This window comes from Tenrec ecaudatus, chromosome 12, assembly GCF_050624435.1.
Source record: "Tenrec ecaudatus isolate mTenEca1 chromosome 12, mTenEca1.hap1, whole genome shotgun sequence".
NCBI classification, from domain to species: Eukaryota; Metazoa; Chordata; class Mammalia; order Afrosoricida; family Tenrecidae; genus Tenrec; species Tenrec ecaudatus.
In genome coordinates this window covers 12062143-12087808 of record NC_134541.1, presented here as the reverse complement: position 1 = coordinate 12087808, position 25666 = coordinate 12062143, and the positions used below count along the sequence as shown (strand labels likewise).

At 44.3% G+C, this 25666-nt stretch overlaps 2 protein-coding genes across 2 annotated transcripts; one reads left to right on the top strand and one right to left on the bottom strand.

The window, feature by feature from the left end:
• Nucleotides 1-1208: 1208 nt before the first annotated feature.
• DPM1 (dolichyl-phosphate mannosyltransferase subunit 1, catalytic) lies at nucleotides 1209-21629 on the bottom strand. Its single transcript, XM_075528542.1, has 9 exons — nucleotides 21449-21629; nucleotides 18164-18263; nucleotides 13002-13035; nucleotides 10566-10642; nucleotides 10456-10481; nucleotides 7105-7200; nucleotides 4138-4206; nucleotides 2169-2283; nucleotides 1209-1518 (listed from the first exon to the last, which is right to left on the bottom strand). Exons 1-9 carry the CDS (start codon nucleotides 21607-21609, stop codon nucleotides 1414-1416), a joined length of 783 nt encoding a protein of 260 aa, XP_075384657.1. The 5' UTR covers nucleotides 21610-21629; the 3' UTR covers nucleotides 1209-1413.
• On the top strand, nucleotides 21025-25300 carry MOCS3 (molybdenum cofactor synthesis 3). Its single transcript, XM_075528541.1, has one exon. The coding sequence runs from the start codon at nucleotides 21908-21910 to the stop codon at nucleotides 23288-23290; it is 1383 nt and encodes a 460-aa protein (XP_075384656.1). The 5' UTR covers nucleotides 21025-21907; the 3' UTR covers nucleotides 23291-25300.
• The last annotated feature ends 366 nt before the right edge of the window (nucleotides 25301-25666 follow it).

The following is a 25666-nucleotide window of genomic DNA, read 5'->3' as shown; positions in this document are numbered from 1 at the left end:
ATCATAAGGTGCACTGATTGGTCTCTCCCCACCCCTTGCAAAGAACAAGATGCATTAGAATTATTCCAATGAATTAGCTGGTGCCCAGTTACCACTACCAACTGTTCTGACAGGGATCACACTAGGTCCTGGGTAGAGTAAGGAAAAACACGTGTAACAAAACTCAACACCATACAAAAGACCAGGCTGTTTGGCTAGACAGACCAGTGGAACTCCCATGGCTGTGGTGTTTAGTCACCCTTCAGGCCTGAAACTGAACTCCCGCCCGCCTGCCTACAGGCTCAATTTCCAGCAAAGTGGTGGATAGGTCTATAAAGTGAGCAATAACACTAAAGAGGTAAACACTCTTGGACTAATCAACGACTTGAGATCAAAGGGCAGCATTAGCCCTTGGATGAAGTCAGGAAGAATGGTGAGGAGGAGGACTGGAAATTCGAACAAGGGGAGGTTGGAGAAGTGACATTAGTGAAACAGAATGTGTAGGAACTGTTGAACAGAACACTGATTTGCTATGTAAACTTTAACGCAAATCACAAAAAGTTAAAAAAGTCAGGAAACAATTTATACTCAGGCATTCATATCTAGTAGCATCTGTTTGAAGAGCATGCCAAATGACAAATCAGACACAGCCAAATCAGCCTGGTTATTTTCCAGGGTCCTCAAAATAATATGAAAACAAATGACTTGAGGAAAAGATCTTTATAAAAGTAATTCAGTAAGATATTTAAAAATTACTATAGGCACTAAGTTTGTCCCTCAATGTTTTCATTTTGTTTCCTTACTGATAAGAGGTTCAGAAGAGAAAAAAACAACCAGCTATGCAGTGAATTGCCACCAAGCTGATCTAGTTTCTAATACATACTTTAAATAAACTTGTGTTTTGGTGGATGAAACATTTAGATTCAAGAGTCGCAAAAATAAAAACCTTCCAATTTTGAACTAAATGTACTATTTTAACTGGTTTAAAAAATTTGTGAATTTAAGGTACATTTTAGAGAAAAGAGCAAAGATGTATATTCCTGCCCCGACCACACTTCATACAGAAACAGCCATTTGTATCTCATGAATATAATTTTCTCTTGACATGTTAGGTACAAAGAGCTACGAATTCAGTTTTTATAAAGAGCATTTAACATTTTTTCCCTATGGTAAATTCTACATTAACATACTCCAATGAAAATAACACTATTTTATGCAAAGGAAAATAATACACATTTATTTATAGATCATACAGTAAAATATAAATGAAAATTGAGGAAATTGTTCATTTCCTAATTTTGAAGTATCAGTGTTAAAATTACATGATATACCTTTATGATTTATGCTTTAAGTATACATTTTATAAAAATCATCAACAAGGCTTTTAAGCTTTAATTGAAATGAACATGATAAACAGACATGAACACTTTTCTTTCATGTAGTAGCAAAAAGAGTCAATAATCCTTTTAAGAAAGAGACTATTTCATTTCCTCCCAACTTGGATTCACCATATACACGATCCACAAATGATATTGGAACCTAGTTAAAAAAAATATACATGAAAATCAGTCTTGCTGCAGTCACAGGAAAATTATATTCCACAGGTAAAACGACTTTTCACTTAGTTTTGTAAAAAGCTTGTGTCAAATTTAGCTACAACTGTGCTTTTAGCTTGATGTGAAAAGACTTATGGCATTTTAGGTTAGAGATCTGCTTGCTCTGAGTGTTAAACGAGGGCAGTCTTCGGGAGCTCACTAACTCGCCCTAAATATTACCCTCTTCCGTGCCTTGCTCTGTAGTCCCTAGTCACTGCCAGTCGCTGTCAGCTGCTCACAGGAAGTGGGCACAACACGAGTCACTAGTCATGGTAAAGCAAGGTGGTGGTTGGCCTCCGCTAGAGGACAAGCAATGGAGAGACTCACTGTACTCATAGGGAGGCCAGAGGGTGGGTACCAGCAACTTTTCACCACTTCAGTGTGAGTGCTGCCTTCTGTTCATGTGCTAACCCTTGGTCAGCTTAAGCACATGTAAAAGGGATTTGAATTTTCATTCTTATGTGGATGGACATTCTAAACAACTGGAAGTTTTCCACATTAATTAATATAGATGTTAAAACCATTTATTAAGTAGTCAAAACCATACTGTTTCTTTCTGAGGAGTTTAACATATGATCACCTTCCATCCCGTACCTCGCCAATAGTGTAATTCAACTGTCTTGCTCGGACAATCATCTCCATTTGGAAGACATAGCCTTTAGAAACACACTTTTCTATTAATTTCTGTAGGACTTCTTTTCGGTATAATCTGTAAGAAAAAAGATTATATATGAACACTAAGATAAACACAATATCCACATATATCCTGACTCTTCATAACTTTCTTTACCCCTTGTTACATACAAAGTGCTCATAATTGATGACAACACATTTGTCACTAGATAGGTGCTAACTACTTTTGAAAGTTAACATATCTTCTAGAAGATCAAAGGCCCTGGTTAAAGTGCTTGGCTGTCAGCCACAAGGTTGGTGGTTTGAATCCACCAGCCCCTCTGCCAAAGAACAATGAAGTGCCCGGCTTCTGTAGAAAACGGACAGCCTTGGAAACCTGACAGGGCAGTTTTGCTCAGCCCATCGAGTTGCTCTCAGTTGGAATTGGCTCAACAGCAGTGGCTCTTTTTGGGTCTAAGACAATTATCGTCTCAGCACACTATCAGGACCACCTGTCACTATAACGCCAAAGGATTTTTACCTGCAACCCTTTCCTCCCCTCCCGCCTCCTGGGAGGCCACTGCATTTTGGCATTTGAAGCTCCTAACTGATTATCTGACACCAGACTGCATGGCCCTGAGAAGAGCCCGGGACGCGGCATGTGGACAAGTTCCTAAAGCACTCCAACGAGCCCGTCTGCACTGAACAGAAGCTGATGGTGGGAGAGTTACTTAAAACTGTAAAGGCTGAGGAACCTGCTGTAGTTACAGGCATCTTTGCATGTATTAAAGGAGCCCTGGTGGTGTAGTGGCGAAGAGCTGGGCTGCTAACTGCAAGGTCAGCAGTTCAAAACCACCAGCTGCTCTGAGGGAGACAGACCGGACATTCTGCTCTAGTAAACAGTTACACTCTCTGACATCCCCAGGTGAGGGTCTACCCTGGCCAATTAAATTAGGTCGCTGAGAGTCAGTGCTGATTCAACGGCAATGACTTTTTTTGGTTCCATGCTGTGGGATCTTAGCAGCGAACTGAACATACACTCTGGGCTGGGCTAGGAGTCCTTCTGCTTTTATTCTCCTGAAGGGTCACTTTCTGAAAAGAGATTTATTTCGCCTCCCTGCCCCTTCTTTGCCAGAATACGCTGAAGAAAATGACGAATGTAGTGCAATGACAGGATACACGAAGCCACGATCCAACAAATAAGCTCTAACGAAGATCACCCAGCTGTCTGCTATTAAACAGTGTTAGGGCAGACCGCAGTGTTGTGTTTGTTTTTCAGATTCCCTTTCCTATTTTGTAAAAAGCAGATAAAATGACAAGTTGTACTTCCAAGCATGTATTTAATAAATAAAAATACACGTTTTTTTTTAATAGATCATTAACCTTTTGAGGAGATAAGCGTTTTCTTGTATTTTGTCAAGTCACCATGTGCACAGGGAGGCTGCACCCTGGCTCTCACTACGTGGGACCCAGATCGCCTCTCCAGCTGCGGGGTTATCTGGCCAATAAAGATTTCTCACGCCTTGGGACTCCTATAAAGGGTTGTTGTGAGCCAGACTGCAGTGCTTAGCGGACAAACTTTGACAGGAATACTCAAAGTTTCACATTTTCTGCAGACAATGCTACTGTCACAGCGAGTGCAGAAGCCCACCAGCCTGTCTGTGGTTCTGAGCACACTGGGCCCTGGGGTCCTCCAACGGAGCTGACTATTGATGCAAGGTGCATTCCCTCTGACCTAAGCCCTGCCACTGATGACCTTTAAAAGTAACTTTCTCCCTTTAACAGAAAAGCTTAAGACTCACCATCAGCTTCTAAGTCTGCTTTCTGGACATCTTAGAGGAAAAAAAAGGTAAAAGTGCAAAACATTTCCTTGAACTACCTCACTGTAAAGCAAGAAACGTAGGCAAGCACAAATCAAGCAATACAAAATTAAAAAGCGTTTTCTCTATACCTGAAACTTCCTGTTAAATCCGATGCTCCTGGTCTCAGCAAAATCTGTGTTATAAAATTGGCTCCACGGCTGCCAAGGAAAACAACACCGTTTTTACAATAGTTGACTCCAGAGACACAGCCAAGAAAAGACACTAAAGAGTGTCTCCTCCCTAACGTCACCAAAATGTTAATTCACTTGCAAGCTACATTTTAGTCAGTGAAAAGAGACGACACCTCTTCTTGATTTTACAAGACTACATTGGGACTTTTTCTGATCTGAAAAGGAAATTTAGAAAGAATTCTCAGAATGAATCATCCTAGTGTATTTTAGGAACTAAAATAGATGTTTAAATTAGGCTGATAACATTTACAAACCATTATTATTTAGAAATACAAAGGGCTTCAGAGTTTTTGTGGAAAAATTCTATTATCTTTTAATTTTATTTTTCCACAAACGTGCCATCCCCCCAACAAACTTTTTGAAGCTCCCTCTTGTCAGAAGGAAAGCAGAGAGTGGGCCATTGAGTTTCCTTTTTGGCTTCCAAAGAGCAAGTGATTGTGTTTCCACCAAGGTAATGGGTACATCTGCATAAAAATGGCCCACCTTCTGGCTTTCAAAGGTGGGATGGCCAGTTAGGGCTCAGGTGTTTGGCAATCCCAGCAAATGGATCTCCAGTAGGGTATGGGCATCAAACACTAGCACTCAGCTGTGAGCTCTTAGTGACCCAACAGTGACAGCGAGCTTCAAAAGATGTGACCTGAGTCTGAAGAGACTTGAGTGCTGCAGCCACTTGAGTGTCCTCAGAGTTTTGGGGACCACTCTGGACACAGACACAGCCAAACCCCCCACCCGACCCTTAGGAGGATTGCAATTAAAACCAAACCTAGTGCTGTCAAGTCAATTTTGACTCATAGAGACCCTACAGGGCAGAGTAGAACTGTGGAAGGATTATCATTACATAACAAACACAAGGCTAGACTGATGCCGTGGGAGTCCGCGGTGACATATACAGGCAGTTAGCACTTCGATGCTGATGCTAACTAGAAGGTTAGAGGTTTGAGTAGACCCAAAGGCACCTCAGAAGAAAGGCCTGGTGATCTACTTTGTAAAAACTTACCCACTGAAAAAGCTTCGCTGACAGGAGATAGAGCTGACCAGATGGCAATCATTTTTAGGTACATGCCATACAGATAACATTGGGATAACAGCTATAAAACACATTTCCGGTTGCAGGTGGCTAATAGATTCATACATATATATTATATATATGTTCCCACAAGTAAGTTTAAGCAAAAGAATGTCATAGTGTCTAAATGTGCATGCTTGTACATCTATTCCAGGTAATGCATTTTAAAACTGAGGTCTTTTCATGAAACAAGGCAAAGGGAACATATACGTGTACATGTGTGTTTTGTCCTATATGCCAATGTTCAACCCAGGGTTGAAAGACAAGATCTTAATCCAACTGCAAAAACTACTAAAACTCTTCAGTGTTTTAATTGACTTGCCTGTAGCTGTACAGTTAGCTAAGAGACAGAGCTGAGGGTAACTTAGTGAAGTTTTCAGTAGGATTGTTGCGGTGATAAGGCGTATCAACATCAGTGAGGGTTTCCATAGTGGCTGAGAACAGCAGTGTGGCAATGTCAGAGAGAGAGAGAGGGAGGAGATGAGCCCCTCAGGCTGGAAGGCACACAAAATACAACTGGGCAAAGAGCTGCCTCCTGAAGGGAGACTCCTCCTCAATGATGTGCACGGAGGAAAACATTTTCTGCTTTCATTTGCTGATGGGGCAAGACTCAAAATGAAAAGACATGGCTGCAAACATCCATTAATAATTGGAACATGCACTAGTTCGGTGAGATGGGCTGACACAGTGGCTGCAATAACGGGCTTAAAAATAACAAGTGTGAGAATGGCGCAGTGTCGTTCTGCTGCACTGAAGGGCAGCTGTAAGTCGAAATCAACGCCACTGTATTGAACAACATCATGTCTCTCTCTCTCTCCTGGGACCGTGGTGGCACAGTAGTTAAGTTCTCAGCTGCTAACCAAAAGGAGGGAGGTTCAGACCCACCTAGCCCTTCCAAGAGAGATCGATGGCCAGCCTCTGTAGAACTTACAGCCCTGGGAAGCCCTGTGGGGCAGCTCTACTTGGTTCTACAGGGCAGCTATGGGTTGGAATCAATTCGATGGCAATAAGTACATAGACCCCGACAGACAGAAACTCATGTCATCTCTCCAACAACTCTGAAAGGCTGATAAGCTATGATCAAAAACTCTTTGCAGATCTTCCCAGCAAGAGGTGGTATCAATTTCCCTCCTGTTTGATTAGGGGTTTGCTTTGACCAAACCCGGTCAAAGGCCCCGCAGTCTCCTGCTTCTGTACTGTTAAGTGCTGTCCTGGGAGTGCCTTGTGAGGAAAACCAGCCCGGCTTTCTGGCTGATGAGATTCCCAGTGAATAAGAGAAATGGCCCAGGTCACCAGCCAGTGCCAGCTGCTAGGCTACAAATGAGGCTGCTAATCCCTTCTAGTACGACCAGCCGACCCTCCTGAGGATGGAAGCTGCATGGGCGAACTCAGTGAAACCAGCACTGGCCCAGCGATAGCATTGGGGGAAATAGTTCATGGTGCTCAATGCCACTAAGCTTATGATGCAAGAATAACAGGCTCTATTTCCATACTATGAGGAGAAAAGTGAAGCTTAGAAAAGTTAACATATGTGTGGTGACATAATCAGGATCCAAAGCCACAATACTTTAGGGTGCTTAATAGTAGTTGAGATGTGTCTTATTAAAAATGATTAAAATGGGAATATGTAAAAGAGAAGAGGAAAGACACTGCAGATGGGAAGGTAACTGGGACTACTTGATCAGCAGTTAAAATCCGAGCTCCTAAACCACAAGGCAGCGTGACAATGCCATCGAAACACGTAACGCAGCTGCAGGAGCTACAAGGAAAGATACAGAAACGAGACCACAGGAATGTACCTGATGATTTTTCTTTTCAAATCCCAGCCATATACACCTCCGTTTCCTTTGTACCGGGTCCCAGAGACAATGTCAAAATCACCTTCCTTTTGCTTCCTGCAGGAAAAAGTAGCTGTCAATCAGAAACAACCACGGAACTCTCAGCTGCTATTTTCATAGGCAACACAGAATTTTTAAGCATAGAAAAATCATAAAGCCAAATGTAGAAATCAAAATGGACCAAACGTACTGGCCTGATAGAGACCGGTAGAAGCCCTGATTGTCTGGTCCTTAGCCACCCTTTAAACCCGCTCCTGTGATCACCTTACACCCAAGCAACGGGCGCCTACACAAAACGATCAGTAGCTCACGCATGAGAACTCACTCCGCAGAACCAATCAACTGCTGGATGGAAAACGAACTAGCTCTATAAAATTTCACCCAAATCATAATAAAATGCTCAAAAACAAAACAAAACAACAAAAAACAACCCGAACTTCAAGCAGATTATTCCACTGAAAAATCTTTTTCCAAAGCAAGTTTTTGAAATGTCTTCCTTTTTCTTTATTGAATTAAGTGAGAAAAATGGATTGCACCACATGAAACCATCCAAAATCGTATTAATGAGATTATTAATTATTTCTTTCCCCTCCCCTGAGAACACATGGTACACCTGCCCCTCTGGCTAAAGGCCTGGTGTTCCTTTAGCTCTTCCTGTTTGCTTGGAGACAGAGAATTCACACATACTCATACAGTATTTGGTTGCTTTTAGTAACTGGAAATCTAAAAGCACATTTTGCAGCTTACTTTTCACCAGTTACTAATACCTAACACAGGCAGGCCTATGAAGCAATAAAGATCTTTCTTGTTCCCGTTAGTAGCGCAGAGCAGCTCGTAGAATATCCAACCCACAAACCCACATGGACGTTTCCAGGGCACGTGAATACTGCCGCAATCAGCAATCTTACCCCTGGATATACTGGTGCGCAGGCCCCACAAGGAGGAAGATACTGAGACTGCTTAAAACAAGTCTTTTGAGTAGTTTTAATATCCTCAGAAATTCTAGCAACTCACACTCTGGCAATGCGTGCACCCATTTTCCACCCTTTTCATTGGCACTGGCTGTCACTGTGCTAAAAGCTTTCATTCTAACAAACTCGCGGGCAATAGTTCACACACAATTAATTGAATACACATGTCCGTGCCTAGACCCTAAGTTGAAACTTGCCCTTCGTGTTGTGGATTGCTTCTACATGCAGCCTGTCTGTCTCTTTCACTCATATTCTACTCCACAGCTTCTGTTTCCACAGCAGGTTGAGGGGACTTCTGTGTATCAGAGATATCAAGCCCTTTGAACTGTGCAAGTAGTTTTCTTGGTTGATCTTTAACTTTATGGTAAAAAAACAAGGTGGTCAGCGAAGACCTTTCAGAGGTGACTTTATGGCAAGATTATGATACGAAGTAGTGAGCCATTGAGCAGCAAGAAGAGAACTTTCCAAGCCGGGGGGGGGGGGGGGGGCTGAGAGCTGTGTGAACACAGCCATGAAAGGAACATCACAGTGGTACCTGTGACATCTTACACAAGCACAGGAAGGGACCACCAGGTGACCTTGGACCAAACAGCGCCCTGAAGGGCAAGGGAAGGACTATGAATTACCCCAGACACGTAATGGGAACTCTCAGCTATATTTTGACATAATTTGATTTGGGTTTTGTATATTCAGTTTAGAAGCCCTGGTGGACTAGTTATGCACTGGGCTGCTAACCAAAAGGTCAGCTGTTCGAATCCACCAGCCACTCTGAGGGAGAAAAATAAGACTTTCTATTCCCGTAGAGAGTTGCAGTCTTAGAAACCCACAGGGGCAGTGCTACTGAGAGTCAGAATCAACTCAAGGGCAGTGAGTTAGGGGTTGGGTTTTTCATATTCTGCTTACATTTAGAACAACTTGCAAATTCCTATTACGGGAGGAGTTTTGTGGAGTCTCGGGATTTCTGAGAAGGAATCTCACTGTGCGGTGAAATGAGAGTACCTTTCGCGTTCGTTTTCTGGAAAAACAGCTTGAGAGATTTTCCCCTTAAGCCCTGAGGACTCACCTGTGTCCTAGTTTTTGACCCCAGAGGCTTTATTAACTGTCCAGGTTGATGGGTATTTCCTGGGTAAACTGTAAACAACTTTGGGTTTTTCTTGGGCCCTGAGATGTAACCTGCCCTGTGATTGCTAAGCATCGTGCAGGAACTGGTTAACAGACCACGCAAAATGAAGCAGCTGTGGCCAGAGAAGGCACCCTGTCAGTTTGTACCCCTTCCTGTCGTGAGGGGTTCAAGCCTTAAAATCGACAAGGTGAGGACAGCAGCAGGAAGACAGCAGCAAGGAACCCCCCAAGAGTTGTAAGGGCCAAGGGCTGTAACATCAGAGCCAGAGAGCGGCTCAAATGAGACTCAGGAGCAGACCTGGAGGGGACAGGGCGGGAAGGGGCCCTGTTGAACTCAGTGGTGACAGACAGCAGGGCCAAGAGTCTGCCCTGCAGTAAGTAGGGAGGCGCCCCTACATGCTGCCTGATTCCGAGTCGCAGCCTGTTGCTTCCTTAAACTAAACAGTCGGTGAGTCCTGTAGTCACTGCAATGGGTCGCTGAGAAGCAGAGTGCTGTGGGCAGAGGTTCAAGGGTGGAGGCATGTCTGACCTTCGCCTCTGAGGGGTCAGCTGGAGGCACACTATGGATTCTCGAGGTGACCCTCAAGTTAGGGTCTATCGCTGCCTCCACTGACCTATCTGCCAAGAGGGAGAACTAGATGCCTTTACCAACCTTTACTGGGCCCTTGTGCTACTGCCACAATACTCAAACATCGCCTGTTTCCATCCTGACAAGTCTACTCAGACGCCTACAGCTTCTCACCAGCTGGTAAGATGTCAGTGTCAGGACTGTCAAATGTGGGTGGAAGCTTCCCTCTTCTTTCTACTGTCATGTTCTTACTAGAAATGGCTATTAAACTTGATCACTAAATCTTAGCACCTACAGGGTTAATACCCTGGCTTCTTGGCTAACATAACACCCAAAAGAACTATGCTGACAGACTCCCCAGGCTCAAGCATTGAGGTATCACTGGGGTAAGCCCAACTTGTTCACTGGGTTTAGCTTGCACAATTCAGGGCTTAAATCCATTTATGAGGAGAGTTTACTTTTTCTGTGAACTTGAAGAATTTAAGTAGCAAATACAATTATATATTGATCTGCCCCTCAGGACTTCTAAACTGTATAATTTGGTCATACCTCTCTACCTGCACGAATCTCAAATCTATATAATGGCTATACCTTGGATTAAAAACATAAAACAACAGGTACATTTTTGATAAAAATTCCTTCAATACCTACCTAATGAATTCAGGAATAAATTTGGGCTGAAATTCAGAAAAAATAAACAGTAAGTCAGTAAAACCGGCTCAATTACCCAGAAGGAACTGACAAAGAAGCAAACCACTTACATGGTGGGAGAGGTCAGCGTCCATGATGATGATGTAGTTTCCTGCGGCATGTTTCAGCCCATGAATATATGCAGTTCCTGGAAATCAAAGCACATATGCCAATGAGAAGAAAATCTCCAGAGAAGCTTAAGGAACACTTAGATTGTAAAGAAGTGGTTAATCAGGCCCTGAGAAGCTTAGCTAGTGCTTCAAAGGTGATCCGAGTAAGACGGGCTGGTGGCCATTTGCTAAAGCAGACGGGCCACATACAGTACAGAGAACCAAGGTGGCGGCTCCCCTCTCACCCGAACTCGGGTGCTGATTTAAAGCACACGCGCGCGCACACACACACACACACACACACACACACACACACACACACACACACACACACTGAGGTCTGTATTTCAGTTTAGCAGGGAAACACGGCAAAAGTCTACACAAAAAATCTCCTATTCTGGTAGTAAAATAAATCAATCAAATCTTTATGTTGGAGTTTCCTAAACATCTCCCTACAGGCTAGCCCGTTTTATTACTGTTTGAAATGTTATCTTGTTGCTGAGCATGTAACACAACAAAGCAAACCTACTTAGCTGTTTGTGCCCGTGTAACTCAGTGACGCCACTTGCGTTCTCAGCCTCTGTGTAGGAGCTTTTCCTGTCCCTGTTCATGTGGACTCGCCAGCCCCACGGTTCCTACCTCATGGTGCAAGCCGCTGCCGTCACTCTGTGCCCGTAGTTAGGCCAGCCCTTTCAGAGCACAACACAGCACGCACTACTTGGATACTCAGAAATCACAAATAAACATATTCCAACACCAACTCTCCATTCCTCACCCTCAAACAGCAACCACTCTGCAGACGGTGCCACCAACTAGCCAATCCCTCCATCTACAAGCCTAGGGGTGAGCCAGGATTTCCTGCCTTTATTTCTAAAACAAAAATCAAGTCCTATGTACTCTACATCCAAAGCATCTCTCAATTCCACCCTTTGCCCATGGTGCTTGGACAAGTCTTCCTGCACTTCTTCCCAGCACACCGCGTCCATCTCTGCACTGCATGTTTGGCACAGCACTCTTCTCTGATGTTTGGGTCCAGATACACAAGGATCAGTTAATTTGTCACCTTAGGTACACCAGTCCCTTGGGGAGCTGGCAGGTAAGGATCCTGCTCAGGTTCAGAATTTGGGGACACTTGCATTGCCTAGCGCTTAACTATCACAGCTCCTACTAGCCGGCTGAACTCTTCCAACTGTTCTTACGTTGTGAGCATCTCCAGTCTTCTTGATGTCTCACCAGTAATTCTTGGCGGCTTTTGTGATACTTTCCTCAAGGACTTTCTGGATTCAGACTTTTGGATCACCTGATAAACTGATATTCAACTTTTAAGAATTGTGCTTCCTCCCAGCTCCCACATTTCTCACCAACATGATAACAATTCTCAATAATGAGCAACTGTGACAACAACAGAGAGAAGGGCGCATATGCTTGTGGTCTGACATTTAAAAAAAAATTTTTTTTGTCTGACATTTTGCACGCACAAAAATAGTGCAGAATCTATTACCTGACTATTTTGTGTGTTAGCAACACACATCTGGCTGCAACAAGCACCAGGAACGAGTGAACGTGACTATGGTTAAGGTTTGTGTCAGCATGGCTGTGCCGCCGCTGCTAATTCTCAGTGGTCTGGCCGCTACGTAACCCTGTCATTTTGACAGGTATTGATGTAGTCATCCTTCATCTTCATAGAATGCCTACTCATGGGAACCTAACCATATCGACAAGTCGGCAGACATGTATTTCCATTTTCATCTCAGAAGCTAAGGTGGCGTGCTGTTTATTTCCCTTCACATCAGAATCTCTCTGGCCCTTCCAGCTACTGCCCTATATTGTAATCAACTACATTTCCCAGGTTCTTTTGCCAACTGATTTCCAAACAGTTCTGGCCAATGGGAGGTACAGGGAAGTTACAGGAAGGGGAGGGGCAAAGTCTAAGTGTCTTAGCTCTCTCACTCTGTCTCCCAGCAGAAGCTGAGTATTGATTGTCCATGGCTCCAATTCCTGCCGAGTAGCCCACACTCTGGGGTTCTAATTCCCTAGGGGTAGGCCCAGTTTCCGGGCTCCCCAAACTCCATCTTCTTCCATTGTTGCTCCGACCCTAGGGAAGAGAGTGGCCTCCAGCTGTTCTAATCTCTGGGTAGCCTCGCTGTTCCACTTGGCTTCTCAGCATTCCTTCACCCGTGTAACCAGATTCCCACCATTACATTCCCTATACTGAAAAGACTTAACAATGGTTTCTGCAGCCTAAGCCAAGCCATCTAAATGGTATTAAGATTATTATTAAAAGACATCATAGAAGGTTATTGTATCATGGCCCTGTTTCAAACTGGGAAACCATGCCTGGGATAATCTAGCCAAGGCAAGGGCAAGTCTAGAGATGATGGATAAAATTCTACTCACCTAGTCCCAGCTTTTTCTCTCGTGGTCTTAGGAGCTGCATGAATAAGACACAAGTTTAACTCAAATAAACAAAGAGGACTAGTTTTAGATTTAACTCATCCATAACGCCCAGTTATACGAATAGAAATATAACTACATTTACATGTTAAAGAGAGAAAGCACATTTTTGGTCAAAGTAACACAAGCGTTTAGTAATAAGATCAGTCTTTCACTGTAAGCCCACAGGCCAAATTTTAAACAATATTTTTTAGTGGGGTGGGGTTCAAAATGTTCATGGAAAATTTTCCTTATCTTTGAGTTCCATTTTCCCAAGAGCTTTTTGAAGCCCCTTTGTATGCTTTTATTAACCTCTTACTTATAAACTTGAATATCTGATTCCCAATTATGAAAACTGAAGGAAAACATGTATCCTATACCGTCTTCAACCTCCTTTGTGATTTTAAATACAGACAGGACTCTTTTCTCAAGTTAGCATTTTGACTTTATGCTTGGATGATTGCATTTCATTTTCTCTTTATCAAATGGAATGGCTTTAGTGGAATGCTATTAACATGAAGTTTTCATTCTTGCACCTTTCTTACAGTGTGGCAATTACTCAGTCTTTCTGTATTTCTGCTTCATATTTGGACCCTAACTTTATTGTTTCATCATTTAGTAGAACACTGGGATTTTGAATCCTGAGTCTTTGAGACACGGGCTCCACTGATAACCACATCAGGGGAAAGACCAGGCTTTCTACGCCCATGAAGAGTTACAGTCTCAGAAAACAAGGCCCTTCTGCTCTGTCCTACCGAGTTCATCCATGCAGATGATTGATGGCAGCGGGGTTGAGTGACCATGAAATGCCCTCCCCACCGCCCGCATTTGTCCTTGTGTAAGGCTCCCCTCAAGTCTATCAGGATGGGTTGATTTTTGCAGGTCTTAGGAGAAACAAAAGTGCACAAAATATATTCCTACAAAACCAAACCAAAAAACCAAAATAAATTCCTGTCATATGGAAGAGGAAAAAAATTAATGCTCTTATCTATTATTAAAATTTGCTAAACAAACACACCACCATGAAGCAGGGAAACAATAGAGAGGTCTGAGGGGCCAGCCCCAATCCCAACTATGTGGACAGCCCCCAGTCCTCCCAGAAGAATTTACTTCAGAGGACAGCACTGAAGCTATAGCTTAGGGAGAGGGTTATGTATGATCAGAGCACACAGGAGCAAATGAAGGGGGAGAGAGAGTAGAACACATCCTGGCTCACCAAGTCTTGAGGAGGTTACCTTTGCTCAGAGCAGCCAAAGCAGAGAGGACCATATGGAAACCCCACTATGAGACACGTCATCCCTCACTGACACACAGCCCTACGGGGGACAACACTGGAGACTCAGTGCAGGAATTGTGTCCAATGTGACCCCACCACACTGAGGCAAAACATTAAGGGTGTGCAACAGCACAGCAAGGGGAACAGCAAGGAAGTCCCGAGGGAATACCAAAAACAGACTTTGGGGGTAGGGCAAGTCACCCCATCAGATTCCACTGGAAACACTCGTAAAGGTCAACAAACAGACCGTGGACCATTTACAGGCTTTTCTTTTTTGTGTGTCATTGTTTTTTTGCTTTCTTTTGGTATTTTGTTTTGCTCTGTCTTGTTTTTTGTGCATATTATTATCTTTGCAGTTCTATCTAGAGAAGATAGGCAGGGATAAACAATCTGGAGGAGAAAACAATGGGACCTACAGTTCCGTGGGACATGGGAGAGGGGGAAGCGAGGGAAAGGAAGTGGGTATTAACAAACCCAGGGACAGGGGAACAAGTGATCCCAAATCATTGTGAAGAGGGTGTCGGAGGCCTGGTGGAGCTTGATCAAGGGCAATGTAACCGAGAGGAAGTACTGGAACCCAAATGAAGGCTGAGCATGACAGTGGGACAAGAGGAAAGTAAAAGGCAAAGAAGAGCTAGGAGGCAAAGGGCATTTATAGAGGTGTAAATACAGGCATGTGCATATGTAAATGTATTCACATATGATGGTGGGGGAATAGATCCATGTGCATATATTTATAGGTTTAGTATAAAGGTAGCACAGATGGATATTGGGTCTCTACTGAAGTACTCCCGCAATACAAGAACACTTTATTCTATTAAAGTGGCATCCCATGATGCTCACCTTCCCAATACGATGGCTGAAGACAAAGCAGGTGCATAAGCAGATGTGTTGAGAAAGCTAATAGAGCCTGGCTATCAAAAGATATATTGTCTAGGGTCTTAGAGGCTTGAAGATAAACAAGTGGCCATCTAACTGAGAAGCAACAAAGCCCACATGGAAGAAGCATACCAGCCTGTGTGATCACGAGGTATTGAAGGGATCAGGTACCAGGCATCATCAGAACAAAAAATCATATCACTATGAATGAGGGGGGGTGCAGAGTGGAGACCCAAAGCCCATCTGTAGGCAATTGGACATCCCCTTACAGAAGGGTTGCAGGGAGGAGACGAGCCAGTCAGGGTGTAGCGTAGCAACGATAAAACATACAACTTTCCTCTAGTTCTTAAATGCTTCTTCCCACCACCCTTATCATGATCCCAATTCTACCTTACAAATCCATCTAGACCAGAGGATGTACTCTGGTACAGATAGGAACTGGAAATACAGGGAATCCAGGACTGATAAACCCCTCAGGACTAATAATGAGAGTAGCGAAACCAGGAGGGTAAGGGGAAGGTTGGGTAGACAGGGGGAACCGATCACAATGATCTACAACAGGAAAGTGGCTGAAGGGAGACAGTGTAAGAACATGACAAAATAATAATAACTTATAAATTATCAAGAGTTCATGAGAGAGGAGGCCGGGGAGGGAGGGGAAAAATGAGGAGCTGATGCCAAGGGCTCAAGTTGAAAGCAAATGTTTTGAGAATGATGATGGCAACAAATGTACAAATATGCTTGACATGATGTATGTGTGGACTGTGGTAAGAATTGTATGAGCCTCCTATAAAATGATTGAAAAAATGTTTTTTTTCCTAAACAAAGTCAAATGCATTATTATAACCCACAGCTAGGTTTTACTTGTTTTTGTGGCAAAAAAAAAATCCAACTTGTTGATAGTTAATAGATGAAACATCACATCTAGTATCTGATCTGGAAATTAAATCATTTAAAGTTCCCCTGAGATTTTCTATCATCCCATGGAGAGTAACTGTTAAGGGATAACTTGTTATATGCATCTTATAGACTGCCCATTTACATAAACAGTATTAAGCAATACTGAAAATAGTACACTTTTATGAGACAATTCATCTGGTAATAGGAAAGCTCTCCAAGACATAGTCCAGTATGCCTGTGTCTTTTATGTTTAAAATAAACCCCACGCGTCCACGACCTAGACTTTCAGAGACGGAGAGATACGCATGCCCAGGAAAGGGCTGCGGGACAAGGCTCCACTGCCAAGCAGAGTCTCTACTAAGAAAGGGACTGCAAAGCCTATCAGGAGATGCTCACCAAAGGCCACTGCACTGTAGCTTTCTTTACTGGTAAACTTGCATTTTATACCAAGAGTACAGCAGCCTACTTCTTAGCTACATTGTTCATACTTCCAGTGTCCTTTGTGTCAGACTCCACCTGGGGACATCAATCTGGCTGTTCTTCTCTGCGTGAAGCAGGGCAGCACAGGTGCTGCTAGCACAGACTCAGGAGCCACAGAGCACTCTGCTGTGGGACCGTGGCCACGTCGGAGGCAGTGGAGCAGACTTCCTAGGGCTGCAGTGAAGCATTAGCACTGAATCCATGCAGCATGTGGGAAGAGGGCCCCGTACTTACACTTCCCAGTAAGTTCTCCATACCTGCGTATAAAGTACCTTGTGCGATCATACCACAATACTTGAAAAGAAGCTTATTTGGCAAAAACAAACATCTTGAAAACAGACCCAATAAAATATGTCGCGCAACAACAGTTCCATGAATGTACTGAAAGACAGAAAGTTTTACAGCCTGCTTGTTATGCTTGCAGCACACCAAGGATAAGAAAAATTTGAGGATTGGGAGATGACTATCAGGTGTTATTCAGAAAAATGGTACATTATGTTAGGTTCAACCACAGTTATTTGAGGTGTTTTTTTTTTTTTAAACCACAGGCTCAAAACTGCTGAGTATTTCTGCTTGAAAGAAAAAAACTAGGAAGACCTTCAACTAAGAAAGAGTAATTGCACTCTCCGATTTTACAACTGTTCACTTACCAGTGACTCCTTTTTTTTTAATGTTTACTAGCATTTTGAGCTCTTTCCTAACAAATGATCTGTTTCTGGTTATTTGTGTGAGGCCTGTGTTTGTGCGTGCGTGTGCTTTTAAATTAGAGATTATATTTTGATATTTGGGGGATGAATAGAATTTTAATATTTTTATGCAGTCAGATCTAAACATTATGTTCAATGTTTAAACAAAATGAACATGCATTACTATTTACTATGAACAATTTTTGTAAACTACTCAACTAGAAAATTATGACACAATATTGGTGACTTAATCTGAATTCAGTTTGAAGCCAACTACCTAAATCAACATTATGGAAACCCCCCAAGGAAAGGCTGCAGCCCTCTAGGATGCTGGGCCCACCTGCCTTGGAACCACTGCCAGCAGCTAAGACACCTGCGGTCAATGTTGCTTTGGCCTCAATTTCTCTTTTTCCCCTTATACAGACACCTTGATTCTTGAACACTGTTGAAAATATATTGCAATTGAAGAAAGGATACCTTACATTGCTCTCAATATATATGAAGCATTAAGAAAGCCTGCAAGGTGAGTAATCTAATGAACTAAATTAACATTCTTTATAATAAATTTTGCACAGGAATATATTTAGCTATAGGAGTAAAGACTATGTATGTTTTCATCAAGAAATGATCATGGCCTCAACTTCCAAAGTGACTTGCCCTCTTTACTCAGTTTCCTCCTCCAAGAGATTCACACACGCACACTCTATCTCGCTGGTTAATCACAAAGTCAGTGGTTCAAACCCTCTAAAGGGTTGCTATGAGTCAGAATCAATTTGATGGCAGTGGCTTTTGGCTCTTTGTGGGTTTTCTTTAGCTCCTATGAAGAGAAAGATAAGCACGGTGGGTTTCCAGTGCTCGCTGTGCGTGAAATGAACACATGCAATAGGGTAGGTTCTATAACTTACAATTTTGTCTGAGCCATAGATAGTCTCCAACTGTTCAGCAACTTCCCTGGTTCCATCGGGACTTCCATCATCTATGATTATAATTTCATAGTTGAGCCCACTAAAATTAAAGAAACATTAAGTCTGAGTTAGTATTTGGAGACAGTATTTTCAAATAATAATTATGCAAAGGAGAATACAAAGTCTCAAGGACCCCAGACTTCCAAGAACCTTAAAGGTTGGATAAACCCGATACAATCTTTAAACCTTAAACCAAAAATGCCACTGGAAGTCGTCTTAAAAGCAAACAATAGTTTTAGTTGGCGGAGTGAAAAATGCCTGCCTTGAGCACTGTGTTCTATAAGAACGATCTGTACATGATCACAGTGAAGTTCTGGGCTGCTACTGCACCCTGCAGCCCTGCCTCTGGAGTGGGGTGTGGCAGTCTGCTCCCATAAAGATTTAATCTACTTTGCTTGATAGAGTCCACATTGAGTTGGATTCAAGTGATGGCAGTGGGTTGGCTTTGATATGATCAAAGTCACAATAGCACCTTTCAAGATTAGATAAGAAACAGGGAACAGTGAACATACTGGGTGGGGGAGGGAGAAGGCCGGAGACACAACTCAGAAAAGGAGGTTGAGAAGGAAATGAAATTGAATTGTGAAACCTTAATATTAAATCATAGTTATGTAAGAGACTTCAAAAGAAATTTCAAGAAACCCAGAATGAACGGAACTGCTTTAAGTAATCATCTAAAATTTTAAGCCCACGTTGATTTATAAAAGTAATTGGGAATAAAATCAGACTCAATCACACCCTTAAAAAACAAAAATCTTAGTTTAGGATGATTTGTCTTTAAAAAAATCTTTTGAGACAACTTTAAACAGTTGTACCCATCCCCCCACCTCACAGCATCAAATGATTACTCAAGATTTCACAGAAATGTATCTGTTACTTTTTGGAGATCCTGGGTTCCACAAAGTTAACTATTAATTCATGACCTGTGGTACATATAGTGACCACCTACATTTTCTCCCTCTGATTTAGTGGGAACATGCATCCCATTTTAGGAAGCGCTATCACTAAGTGAATCCACAGGAGTCTCATCCCACTGACTAGAGGCCTCTCACTAATTGCATCAAAATCCTTTCTATCGTAATACCCTTCCCATTGCTGGTACACAAGGTTTCAACAACAAAATTCAAAACATAAAATAATTCTATTTTGAGACGGTTAAATGAAAGATTGGAAGTTCAAACCCATCTCAAGAGCGCCCCCCCCCCCCCGCCCCCAAGAAAGAAAAGTTTCTCCTTCTGAAAAGGCAGCCTTGCTTCTACTCTGCACAGGGAGACCGCTGACTGCCCTGATGGCAACTGCGACTTCCCTTTGTCACTGCACCAACTTCCACTCCACGGGCTCAAATAAAAAAGCTCCAGAGAAACACTTCCTGGCAGATTAATAGGACCTGGATGTACCCTTGATCACCTACCACCTTTTTTTTCTAAAAGGACCTTCTTTTTAACTTTCTTGGGAAACTTGAAGAGAAAGGAGGAAAGGAGAAGGCGGTACAGCCAATCCCAACACAGCACTGTTTCCTCCTGGCCAGGCTTTCGGAAACATTGTGAAACTCAACCAGAAAACACAGCACACAGCTAAACGCTTAAAAGTGTCTGCCCAGCAAATCTGGAAGATGGTTAAGTACAATGACTTTAGCTTCCTACGATATCTTAAAACTGGATAGTGTTTTACAAGCCAAAATATACAAGTCCAACAGATGTGTCCTTTTTTTGGTATGTCCTTTTTTAAGAGAGCTAATTCATAACCCATATTGCGTCACTCACAGGCAAAACTACCTCTCACCCCCAATCTCAAAGCACCCACAACACCTGGGGGTGATGGAGCTTAAAGAAGTCAAGCTGAGCTGCCTTTAGGTAATTTCACTACGTCAAGAGAAAATTATTTGTTTCCTGGAATTAAATTTTCATGAACATATGCACAGGAACCACAACAAGATAAACTGCACGTTAAAAGGAGGGTAAAAACATGAAAATCAAGAAACCCAGGGATAAACTGAGTTATTTCCCCCAATTTGAAAAGGCCTTGCAGAAATCAAAAGCAAAACAGGATACCCAACTAAATTTTTAAAAGATGGAAATGCTATGAATAAAAGAAAACTTTTTGAGGGGCTATCAATGTGGAGATAGTAATCTCACTCAAAGAAATGCAAATACAGAATATTTTCTTCTGCCAAATACTTATTTCCAAAATGTAAGCAAGGCTCCAATAGCTTCTTAGGATGGCTGGAGAGCTGTAAAGTGGTCCAGGATTTTTTTGAGCACGTCTCAGTGGACTCAGCATATCCACTGTAGGAACTTCACCCCGGCATACTCTCCCAAAAGTAGGAGTGCATCTGGTGCAAGATTTAATTTATAAGGGAACAGTAGATATTAAGTATTTTTTTTCGAAATGCTGGAAATGTGTGACATAAACTCGTTTGTTATTTGTAAAGCGAAGGCCAAAACAACACAAAAAACTCTGAAAATAATCTGTGATCACCGTTCAGCCCGCCTGAAAGTATGACAACACAGCCATATGGATTACTACCCAACTTTCAAATCAATCTGCTGCTGGTCTGTGCTGATACAAGAAGACCTTCAAGGATGTGGGCAGCTTGATCCTATTGGTGGAACCCTAAACCAAGTTACCGGTACTTCGTACGGCTCAAGGGTTTCCAAAAGTTCTCTAAAACCTGTGCAACGCAAAAAACCCACACCCCAGCACCTCCCGCCCCCACCCCGTTTCTATCAAGCACAAGGAACACCCATGTTCTAGGCTCATGTGACCTGCGTAGAAGCCGATCGGTTCTCTCCTCTCAAGAAAGGTTCTCCCGTGCAGCAGCGCCGTCAGCCCGCCCACCAAGACCAGACCTCGGTCTCACAGAAGCGCTCATCACCCGGCGGGGAGTGGGCACACTCGCCTGGCCTCCGGTCGCACGCAACCTTGACCGCCTCTAGGGAAGAGTGAGGCCTGGCTGTCGGCCTCGCTCCCAAGGAAAAGAACGGCCGACTCAAGTGGAAAAAGAAAGTGGTGTTTCTCACAAAGCAAAGGGCAGGTAAGGAGCGCCGGGGCACGCGGGGAAAACGCAATGTATCCGCCCGTACTCCTCGCAGCCGTCTCCTCCCTGAGGCTTCCAGCGCCAGATGAGAAGGGGCTGGCCGAGGCGGCCTCGCGCGGCCAACGACCGCCACTCGGACGGGGGAAGCCGGCTCAGCTCCTGGCGGGGCGGCCGGCCGGGAGCGCTACCTCTCAGTGAAGCTCTTCACCAGCAGCCACACGATGAGCGGCAGGTTCTCGCGCTCGTTGTAGGTGGGTAGGAGCACCGAGAACTTGTCCTGCCGCGAGCCTCGCCCCTCCGGACCCCGGCGAGACCGAGGAAGGCTACGACTCACTCCCACAGAAGCCATGACGGAATTGGGCGGAAGCCGGAAGCGGAATGACGTAACCGCGGCGCCGGAAGGGGCCTGGCCGGGCCGTACCAAGTACGGGAAGAGGGGAAAAAATCCCGTTCTCAGGTTTTCTATAGAATAACCTTGAAAGTGCTTATGATCTATGAATCTGTAAAGTAACATCTGTGGCAATTTCATGGAATTTATATTTATTACCTTTGTCTACGCTCCCTGCAGTATTGTAGTTTATTCCAGTTGCTAGGAGGCGGGAAACCGGAAAAGGAAGTGCCGTTCGCAACTTCCGGCAGAGGCCACCATGGCAGCTAGCGAGGAGGTGCTCGCTCTGAGGGCTGAAGTTGCCCTGCGTGAGGAGGAGCTAAGTTCCTTGAAGCAGAAGTTGGCGGCGGCTCTTTTGGCGGAGCAGGAATCTGTGCCCAAAGGGCTGACTCCGGTGTCGCCGCTTCCGCCAAAGGCCGCTCTGTCCCGAGAGGAGATTCTGCGCTACAGCCGGCAGCTCGTGCTGCCTGAGTTGGGAGTGCACGGACAGCTGCGCCTGGCGACCGCGTCGGTGCTGGTCGTGGGCTGTGGTGGGCTCGGCTGCCCACTGGCGCAGTACCTGGCCGCGGCCGGCGTGGGCCGCATCGGCCTGGTGGACTACGACGTCGTAGAGATGAGCAACCTGGCCCGCCAAGTGCTGCATGGTGAGGCACTGGCCGGCCAGGCCAAGGCTTTTTCCGCAGCCGCCTCGCTGCGCCGTCTGAACTCTGCGGTGGAGTGCGTGCCCTATGCGCAGGCCCTCACGCCAGCCACAGCCTTGGATCTGGTCCGCCGGTACGACGTGGTGGCCGACTGTTCGGACAACGTGCCTACTCGCTACCTAGTCAACGACGCCTGTGTGTTGGCGGGCCGGCCTCTGGTGTCGGCCAGCGCCCTGCGCTTCGAGGGCCAGCTTACGGTCTACCACTATGACGGCGGGCCTTGCTATCGCTGTGTCTTTCCCCAGCCACCCCCAGCGGAGACAGTGACCAACTGCGCAGATGGTGGGGTGCTCGGGGTGGTGACTGGGGTGCTGGGCTGCCTGCAAGCGCTGGAAGTGCTGAAGATCGCCGCCCGCCTGGGCCCGTCGTACAGTGGCAGCCTGTTGCTCTTCGATGCCCTCAGAGGGTATTTCCGCTCCATTCGGCTGCGGAAGCGCAGGCCCGACTGTGCAGCTTGTGGGGAGCGGCCCACTGTCACCGACCTGCAGGACTACGAAGCCTTCTGTGGCTCCTCAGCCACCGATAAGTGTCGCTCCCTACAGTTGCTGAGCCCAAAGGAACGCGTTTCTGTCACCGACTACCAGCGACTTCTGGATTCTGGGGCGCCCCACCTGCTGCTGGATGTGAGGCCTCAAGTGGAGGTGGACATCTGTCGCTTGCCACATGCCCTGCACATCCCCTTGAAGCATTTAGAACGGAGGGAGGCCAAGAGCCTGAAGCTCCTCCGGGAAGCCATCCGAGAAGGGAAGCAAGGCACGCAGGAAGGGGCAGCTCTCCCCATCTATGCGATTTGCAAGCTGGGAAACGACTCCCAGAAAGCTGTGAAGATCCTGCAGGCATTAATGGAGGCCCATGAGCTAGACGCGCTAACAGCGCAAGACGTTGTTGGGGGGCTCATGGCGTGGGCTGCTAAGATCGATGAGACATTTCCACAGTACTGAGATGGCAGGCTTTGGCAGACTTTGGACAATATGAATTGCCATAATACCTCAAAGATGTATTTATTTGCATTCTTCTATCATGTGTGGAGGAGGCTGGGATTCTACAATTTCTGTAAATATTCTGGGTCCTGTTTTTATGAAGGGCTTTTTAATAGGGCTCGTTGGGGTGCCCTTTTCCTCTGCAGGAGTTAAGAGTACTGTTTCTGAGACCACCCCCACTCCTCCTCCTGTTTGCATCATTTGAGTCTATGCTTGTAATACTAAGGGATAGGATTTTGTATTTTGAACCAGCAGATCATTCACTTATTCACCTGCTGTTTACCCCAAGGGCTCTTTAAATGGTCCATTGTAGGGCTGGAACTGGGATGTAGAGGCAGACACTTAGCAAACCAAGCTCTGGTTGTTTGTGTTTAGTAAGTTATTTGGGTGTGGTTTCTTCTAGAATTTTTGAAACAAGCACTTTAATATAGAAATTGTTTTAATTATTTGAGAAGCATCACACAGTTACCCGTTTTGAATAGTCCAAGACCTAACCTCTCATGCTCAGCTTTTAATCATATAAACAAAATTAAAAGTAGGTACTTAATACCTGAGTCTGTATCAGTAGCAATTTGAAAATCAAATGCCCTGCCAAAAGGGGGTTTCTAGTTTCTGGCTGATTGTTGCCAACACCTGTTGCCATCAGGTTATCTGTTTTGTTCCTTCTCCCCCCCCCCACCCCCACCCCCCCGCAAGAGAAGGCAGGAATTAGATGTAAATGTGAAATCTTCTTATCTACTGGCAAAGTAAAAATTTTTTTAAAGTTTTAAAAACTTTTCAGGCTAGATTATCTTGCTGGTAACAAATTTGCAACTTTAAGATCAGAATAGTCATCACCTGCTTACTGGGAAAAGACAGTCCACACAAATATGCTGCTGTAGGAAAGGGGGAACAGGCGCTGACTGCTTCTCTTCAAATACATGACTGGATCTTGGAGGGGAGAGTGCAGGGCTGGCCTATGTGGGGCCACCCATTAGGTTTTACAGAAATGGCTGCTTCTACCTTCCCATCTCTTGACCTGCAATGGGTGCTTTCCCAGGAAGCCCACCACTCGTGACTGCCTTTTGAGGGAGAAAGAACCAGGGAAACCCTACAAAAAGTGACTGCCTGTCGCTGTCTTCTGAATCGGAGTCTGGGTACAGTGTGTCGGACAGAGTCTAATGGGGTGCCTGCATCCGTGCTGTAAGGGAGTCGGGATTTTACAGGAGGAGGGCAGTACTCAAGATGTGACTGTCTCATAAACAGTTAAAGAATATGACCTGCGGTTCCACCACCCAGCCCCTTTCTGTTATTTGAAATTTCACTTTCCCAGCGGACTTTGGGTGGAATGTGGTATGGACAGTGGTTCCAAAGTTTTCAATGTTTTAAGAAAATCTTAACATTTGGCTTTTTTTTTCTTTCCCAAATATGTTGTGTTAAACAATGAAGTCAAACATTCTGATGTCTCCCAAATGAAACACACAATAGGGTGATTGAAGCCTTTTGGCTTAAGTGGAAAGGAGGTGTGAATCTGATATATAAGCTCCCCCCACCCAGTTCAATAAAAACTGCACATTAAGAGAAGGAAAGATGGATGTGTTGGGTCTTTTTTAAGTGGACATAGGGTAGCTGAGTGTTGGGGAAGCCCAAAACAGCTTTGAAAATTTGTGGTTGTGTTTTTCATTTGTACTGTATTTATGAGCTAATCACCTCAGTTAAAATATAAAAAAAAGTGCCTGTTTTTCCCCCAATCATTTTAATGTCATCTAAATTGATAGACTAACATTTTTACAAAACTGAAGGTGCATCATGTACTTTCAAGCTTTTGCCAGATTTGATGAATGGTCTGAACGGAATTTCTTATGTAGCTGCATAATAATCAGGGTGTAACTCAAAAAACCAAACTCATTGCCATCAAGTCAATTCTGACTTACAGGGACCCTGTAAGACTAAAGTAGAACTGCCCCTGAGTTTCAGAGACTGAAAATTAAAAATTTTTTAATAAAAAAATTTTAATTAATATGAGACTGAAAATCTTTATGGGGGGTGAGGAAACGTCTCTCTCCCTTGGTTTGGCTGGTAGGTTTAAACTGCTCGTTTACAACCAAACTGGTCACCCAGAGTGCCATCAGGGCTCCGTCAGAGGAGAGTTGGCACATGGTACTTTTGGAAACTTGAACCTGCAGTACTTGAGGCTGGTTTTGTGTTAGGTGCGACTGTTGGCTCCAACTTGTGCCTAAAGTACCATGACACGATGTCTCCCCTTCCTACTTGTTTAGACCCACACCTTGATGGCCAGAGAAAGAAAGAAATGGATTTACATTTAAAGAAGAAAAAAAAAGATTTACCGACCATATA

Coding starts and splice junctions, on each gene's coding strand:
- DPM1 (XM_075528542.1), bottom strand. CDS start 21,609: ATGGCTTCTGTGGGAGTGAGTCGTAGCCTTCCTCGGTCTCGCCGGGGT. Junction 18,264..21,448: donor GTGAAGAGCTTCACTGAGAG/GTAGCGCTCCCG, acceptor CTTTAATTTTAG/TGGGCTCAACTATGAAATTA. Junction 10,482..10,565: donor ACGCTGACCTCTCCCACCAT/GTAAGTGGTTTG, acceptor TCTGAATTTCAG/CCCAAATTTATTCCTGAATT.
- MOCS3 (XM_075528541.1), top strand. CDS start 21,908: ATGGCAGCTAGCGAGGAGGTGCTCGCTCTGAGGGCTGAAGTTGCCCTG.